Below are 7,231 nucleotides of genomic sequence, written 5' to 3'. Positions count from 1 at the left end.
GCACATCCCACTTTTATTTGTCAAACTAGTTTGATAGTGTAGACATAGCTTTTAGGAACAATGGCCATACTGGAAAGATATGCCTGCTGGTGTTGCAGATATTGAAAAACGGAATGTAGTCAAAGGCCACAGGAGATGCAGAATGCAGAAACAATAGCCTATTTCTGATCAATTTTTTGTTTATTACAAGATTCAGGATTCAAGAAATGTTATTGCTACAAAGCAAATGTTATTTCGGTGGTTTTCTCCACGATGACATAATTGTACTGAATGTACAGAGGTATACACTTCAGGTAGAAACTTGTAAGAACTTATTCACAACAATGTTTAGTACAATTTCGTAAGAGTAAGGCAAACCATTGAAGATGGTATACTACAATTATGATATGGTGCCATTAATTACCCTGTAGTCTTAATAACACATCTTTTAATACATCTTATAGAAAATGACAGGAATGTCATAAATATATTATTTATACATCATGTTTTAGAAACAAGTTTGTTTTAAATATGAAACATTGTATAAAAAATAAATAATAAAGTAAAGATAAAATCAACAAACACAATCCAATAAGTACTGCATGAAATGTAAAGCCCTGTACTCTATCAAACTAGTTTGACAAAAAAAATGTGATGTGCCCAAATATGGTAGTGATGTGCCCAAATATGGTAGTGATATGACATCATCATGTCCATATATGCACACATCACATTTTTTTGTCACATAAAGTTTGATAGTGTAGTCAGAGCTTAAGAAACTGCCTACATTGATAAACTTAAAATAAAATTTAAATGTATTGCACTAGTATTTTTTTTAAAGAATTTCAAATGTTTCTATCTGTAATTTCATAATTAATATATATAATAGAATTACGAAAAACCATCTTATTTGAAATACGAATGAAAATATCACTAGATTAACATTTTTAACCATCAAAACCATATTTATTTTTAAAAAGCAGGATGAAAGATGAATGGATGGCCAAATGTTTGCATGTGGGCGGCTGATAAAAACCGTATAATTTATTTCCCATGGCCTAATGTGTAAGAAAATTTGCTACTATTGTACATTGTATACTAAATGTTGAGCCTGATTCACACACACAAGTTGTGCTGTTATATTAAATAAATTAAATTGATTCTAATTCTCCTTCTCTTCCAAATTGTATTTTGCATAGATAAGGTGTCCTTGTAGTACATGAGGCCTTGAGTACAGCTGTGGTACATGGTATTGTTAGGCAAACAGTATTGAACTTTTCAAATCGTTCAACTATATCAGACTCATAACTTCTGTAAATCCCATTTATATAAGAAATATGAAATAAATTTCATTTAATCCAGCTCATATCAACCGTATCAAACCGATTAAATGCGGCGTTATTAAAGTATACCATCTCCTGGGATTTACTTATTAATCAAAAAGCTTGGAATTGGGTCGTGGAACCGACAAACGATTAAAGTCAATTAGGGACAGGAGTAGGGGACACTCAATATCTCTTGGAGATCTTAAGCTCTGAGAATCATGATTAAGTTAATATTTCTAGTATAAACATACAAAATTCCTGTTTAAACAGAGGTTGGTATTAAGGTTATTTTTTTATCTGATTTTTGTTAATGTAGTCTTGCTGAATAAATACTGAAGCAACATTTAAAATAAAAAATAGAGGGTGCTATTTACCCATGCATGCAATTTCAAATAAAAACTTAATTACCATTAAAAAAAAAAGCTGACCCCAGATTTGATCAAATTCTGGGTCAGATGACTTTGAGCAACATTTTGTTTTTTTTACGGCTTTAAATGTTAAAGAAAATTATATATTTGATATCATGTGAATTCTAATTTTTTAAATGTAGTATATTTGTTAACAACACATTGTCATAAATATCAAATACTATTTTTAAAACACCTAAAATAAGTATAAAATAAATAAATAGTTCATTTATATTTACAGTATCTATGAACAGCCTCCAAATAGTAGTTATAATATGTATACTATTCTTCTACACCATGATTTAAATTATCAGAAATAGTAGGCAATGGACGGTTTCATCACCAAAGTTTTTTATATAAAAATTATATTATATTTACTATGATTCTATGGTGGTCAGATTCACCATAGTCTAAATGGGCTATGGTGCTGATTTGGTACATTTGTATTACCTTGTAGATCTTGATTACTGGCGCCATGTCCACTCCATGGTTGCGGTCCTCGTTGAGATTTATTGTTATTAGCAATGGTAAGGCAGTAGTTACCTTCATTGGTCATCATGTTGTCCACTTTGGTCACAAGTGGACCAAGGGCAGTAGACTTAGAATTGCTTCCATGACCAGTCATACATTTTCCAAATGGCGGAGTTGGTTCTCTACTTACCATGTTTAAATTGTCTAAACCAAAAAATATATATTATGAGTGTGTTTAGTCCTGCTAGGATACAAAACATATTTCTTGTGTAATATAAGTACTATGAAGTAACCAAGTTTTATTTTTTATTTCTGATATATATCTAGCTCTACCAATGGTATCGAGTATTATGGCCAGACGAACTAGTTATTTCTTAAATCATATTTTTCATATTTATGTATGTCAATTTCATTTTGGGGAGTGATATATAAAAGATGATGATGAAGAAAGATGTATTGTAGGCTATGTTGTAGTTTTAATAAAGAAAAATAACTGATGATTTTACTTATAAAAAAAAAAGGGAAAAGAAACGGTTAAATTTTCACCAAAAAACCCTCCTGCCAGTTTTAAACTTTTTTGTTTTCAGGTAGATAATTATGTTTGTTGTGCTTGTGGTTATTGATCTTTAATTAATAGGTTGCTAATTATATACACATAAAAATGCACTCTCTAATTTATACAGATAATTCATTATTTTTTGTATACGATTAGAAATTGTTGTTTTCTATTCGAATGGTAAATGTTAGAAACACAAACTTGTTCAGTAAACATGTATTAAATGTTTAAAATACCATCTTATAAAATCCCAAGTCCTTGATATATATCGAATATCAATGTGTTAATTTATTCATCATCTTACCTGCTAAAGGGCCACCTGTGATTGGGGAGTATGTATTTCTTTGGCCTGAATTTCTCCTAACATCGCTAGTGATTTTTTCATTGCTCCCATATCGACTGTATAAACTTGCTTGCGCTCCATACGCTCTAGACATATTGCTGAAAGATATTTAACAGTTTTCATTTAGAAGCATTCGAAATGGCACTCGTTTTAAGTAACATGTTGGACACTTATCCCCAGTTGTCAATAAAGAATAATAATAATATTATTATGTATAAGCTTACCCTGGGGAAGCTGATCGAAGGTTACGGTGTGAGTCAACTGTTTGTAACGATCCAAACGACTGAGATCGTTTAATAGCAGGAAGGGTGCTGTCATACATTGGTTCATTACTGTAAATATTGCTATTGGTTCTGGAATTTCCCGCTGAGTGGGATGTGTATCTTGCAGACCACTGGTTGTTCCTGTGAGAGGGCGTTTCTCGTTGCTTTCCGCTTGAGCGACTATTTGGTGCTAGTGGAGGTCTTGAATACATGGAATATTTTTTATCATAACTTGCTTCAGGTTGACCATTGAAGAATCCCTCAAAGATTACAAAATTGTTGACCTAGACATTGATAAAAATGACGCAATTAATAGTCATAAAAGTCATAAACAATAATACGGTACAGGACAGTGTCACCTGAATGAGGTTTGCCTTGTGTTATGACATATATTTCCACTCATCCTTTTTTAAAGAAAAGTATCTTAAATGGAATGTTCTCTGAATAATCAACTGTATACATATTAGGGCATGTGGCGCAGTGTGTTGGACGTTGGACTACTAATCATGAAGTCGTGACTTCGAATCCAAAGCCTGTCGCATTGCTTGTACAGTACCCATATAATAGGTAAGATACTTTACTTGTATTTGCCTCTCTCCACCCAGGTGTACAAATGGGTACCTGGTATAGGTCAAAAAACAACTGTGCTGATTACTGGCTGCAACATTATGAGAGTATGTTTCCAGACAAGTTTGATCCAAAAAATAATGTGGTAATAATGTGAGGCTTTGTGCATTAAGCGCTATACAAACAATATTAATATTATTAATATTATTAATATTATTATTATATAGTGTGTGTATATACTGTGTTTTGGTACCAACATGTAAATAAGTTCTGGATCTAAGTCTTACCTGAGTAATGTGTGATCGTAGGTTATAATGTTTCATAAGAAACTGAGTAAACTTATGAGATGGACGGTCTATAGCCAAATGCTGAGGCTTTATCCCTTCAACCTGAAAGTACAACAAAACTATTGTTTCTCCTTTGTCCATGAATTTTAGTAATACAGTCAACTCTCTCAATACCAGACAGAATATCCAGAAATTCTGGATTCCGAATGTGTTTTTTTAGGAAAAAAGTATTTGGGACCCTTTGGGCTAGTTTTCTGTATTGAAAGAGTCGACTACGTACAAAACAAAATTTATATATATACTGTAGGAAAATAATTTGTGACTTGCAGCCTACTCATCTAAATGTCATCTCTTCTAGGAGTTCCTCCATGTCATACAGCACAATTATCTTTCACTAGCCAAACGACATGGGCTAGTGAGATGGAGAAAAAGACAGGGCAACCCTACATTTCTGAAAGCTTAACTGTGTGAAGTGGACACAAACCAGAAGTGTACACTAGACAGGTTTTATTTCTTAAATTACACATTACAGACATCATGACATTATGCGAGTTTGCTTACATTTAGCATATGTTGGAATAGCTGTTTGCCACAGCCTCTTCGCTGGACCGATTCGTGCACATAGAAGTCCAACACGCACATTGGTTTCATTTCATGTTGTTTGCTATAACGATCCAATACAAATAACTTTTTCCTGCCAATTTTCAAAATACCTATAACTGATCCAAAACCCCTGAAGACGAGGAAACACAATATTAGCATATCATGTGACAGTTTCTAGTAAATATGTTTAGTAAAAAAATTAAGATAGATATATGTGTAAATGTGTACTGTACTGTTGAGAGTTGTCAATATTAATATGGCAATAATAAAATTTATCTGGAATTGAAGTGGACATACATAATTCAATTTCTGATTTCATTCCTTATCAAATAAAGAACGAAACCATGGCTTCCCTCTCACTACCATATTTTGACACATCACACTTGTCAAACTAGTTTGATAGTCTAGAAAGAGCTTTAGAGATCAACACATTGATGTTTCCATTTATTTGTTATTAAACTTACTTATTTGTAGCTTGATCTTTGATGACGTATAAGTGATGATCCGTGAACCTCATCTTAGCACCTAGTGTAATTGGACCATGCAAGCCCTGTGCCTAAATAAACACACAATTTAATACATTACATGGGTCATCTATACTATTTAGAGTCATCGTGAAGAATTGGTTAAAGATGTATTGTCCCCTGAAAAATTAATTCTTAACAAATTTTCTGTTGAATATGTCATTTTAATGTCACCTAATATATCCACTTTGATAAAAAATTTGATCGAAAAAAAAGTATTTACCTAAAAAAATGTAATTTAAGAGCAAAAAAATAGTCTAATTGACTGACAGCCAATGGGTTTTTGGTTGAATTTATTTTGTAATTTTATAAGTGAAAACCTTTATTTTTTCCAGTTTTTTTCTACAGAAATGATTAATTTGATTAAAGCTACAAAATAATCTATTCAAAGTCTCATTTTATTAATCTTTATTTTTCATGTTTTTGGGGGACAATACATCTTTAAGGTTTTGGTGCATTATATTTGTTAATTATTTATTGGATGGTGTCTCATTATAATACTAAAGTAAAATATATCATTAGTACATCAAAACATTGAAGGCACTATTAAAAAATCTTGGGCATCAGCATTGATAGTATACAATGCCAGGTGCTTACATGGCATATGTAATGATTAACAAAAGGAATGTAGCAGTACAGACTAAATCATAAATTTGCACTATCAGGATGTTTTTCGTGTCAGTCCCAAAGAATCTGGAGAAATTGCACCTTACTCAATACATTAAAAAATTATTACGATTATTAGAAGACTTGGGATTAAATTAACTGGAAATACACTGCAGAATTTATTTATTTATTTTATTTATTCTGAAGCCTCTTTCCAGTGCACTGATTTTCAAAGTGGTACACCCGGTACAGTAATTGGAAATAGCATAACAAACATAATAAATTAAAGAGTAATCAAAATAATAAATATCATAAAAGTTAATGATTAAAAATGTGTAAAAATACAGATTCTGAAATTGGATAACTGCAAAATTTAGTTTTAGACTTATGGAGTGGAGTAGAAACAGTTGCGACTCATAATTGAACCATAAACCTTGGGATTGGAAGGCAAGCATGCCACCAAAGCATAATAGACATTATTATTTATAATATTTTTATGACCAAAGCTATGAGGTACAGCTCCAATTTATGACAGATTGATTTTAATTTATTCTCACCTTAGCAGATGCTTTTCCCATTGCATCAATAACAGTTATTAAGTTCTGTTGCAAGTTTCCATGACTAGAATAAAAACAAATAATAAGAAAAACATTTAGTATAGGTCTAAAATTACTAACGAATGTTTACAAGTTGGATGGCGAGAATATTTCATTAGATTAAAAATTGATTGCTCTATTTTTTAAAGAGGTGGAGCCAAGTTGAAAATAGAGCAGTACATTTTTCATTGAATGAAATATTCTAACCATTCAACGAATACAAAATTATTCTTCAGCCTACTCATCTTGCCACCTACCTAGCCTACTAGTACTACTACCTAGGGGCCACTACTAGTCAAGTAGTACTACTAATAGGCCTATACAGCGGGTATACAGAGCAGCCATAGCCGGCCTAGGCCTAGGCCTAGCCTCCTAGACTAGCCTAGAGTACTACTCTCTAGGCCTAGAGAGAGAGTCTAACTTACCCGTGTGTTTTAAATGGATTAAGGCGGTTATCAATCATGGATATTTTTTCTCCAAAGAGATAATTTATATTAAATGGAAATTCCATTGTACAACTTAAAGCATTTTTGTTTCGATTTCGTATCAAAAGGGAAATTTATTACAGTCTGAATAGAGAGTAGGCCTAGCTAGGCTAGTCTCTCCATTGTTTGTATACAGTCGTCTAGGCAAAGAATTAGCGCTAGTTAGGTGGCCTCAATCTTTCGATCCTCCTTAGCTTTTTCTCTATTAATTTTTTGTTG

At 32.2% G+C, this 7,231-nt stretch overlaps 1 protein-coding gene across 1 annotated transcript; it reads right to left on the bottom strand.

Annotated features, from left to right (window-relative positions):
* Nucleotides 1-493: 493 nt before the first annotated feature.
* On the bottom strand, nucleotides 494-7,142 carry LOC140046917 (uncharacterized). Its single transcript, XM_072091666.1, has 8 exons — nucleotides 6,953-7,142; nucleotides 6,489-6,552; nucleotides 5,266-5,357; nucleotides 4,760-4,931; nucleotides 4,199-4,300; nucleotides 3,306-3,628; nucleotides 3,043-3,179; nucleotides 494-2,386 (listed from the first exon to the last, which is right to left on the bottom strand). Exons 1-8 carry the CDS (start codon nucleotides 7,036-7,038, stop codon nucleotides 2,112-2,114), a joined length of 1,251 nt encoding a protein of 416 aa, XP_071947767.1. The 5' UTR covers nucleotides 7,039-7,142; the 3' UTR covers nucleotides 494-2,111.
* Between the last annotated feature and the right edge of the window lie 89 nt (nucleotides 7,143-7,231).

Source organism: Antedon mediterranea, chromosome 4 (assembly GCF_964355755.1).
Source record: "Antedon mediterranea chromosome 4, ecAntMedi1.1, whole genome shotgun sequence".
Taxonomy (NCBI): Eukaryota; Metazoa; Echinodermata; class Crinoidea; order Comatulida; family Antedonidae; genus Antedon; species Antedon mediterranea.
This window is presented reverse-complemented; position numbering and strand designations above follow the sequence as displayed.

Bases quoted from the DNA above. Each gene is read 5' to 3' on its own strand.
- LOC140046917 (XM_072091666.1), bottom strand. From the start codon at position 7,038: ATGGAATTTCCATTTAATATAAATTATCTCTTTGGAGAAAAAATATCC. The intron at 5,358-6,488 runs GTGAGAATAAAT...GTGTTTATTTAG, and splicing joins TGGGAAAAGCATCTGCTAAG to GCACAGGGCTTGCATGGTCC. The intron at 4,932-5,265 runs GTAAGTTTAATA...CCTCGTCTTCAG, and splicing joins AAAGATCAAGCTACAAATAA to GGGTTTTGGATCAGTTATAG.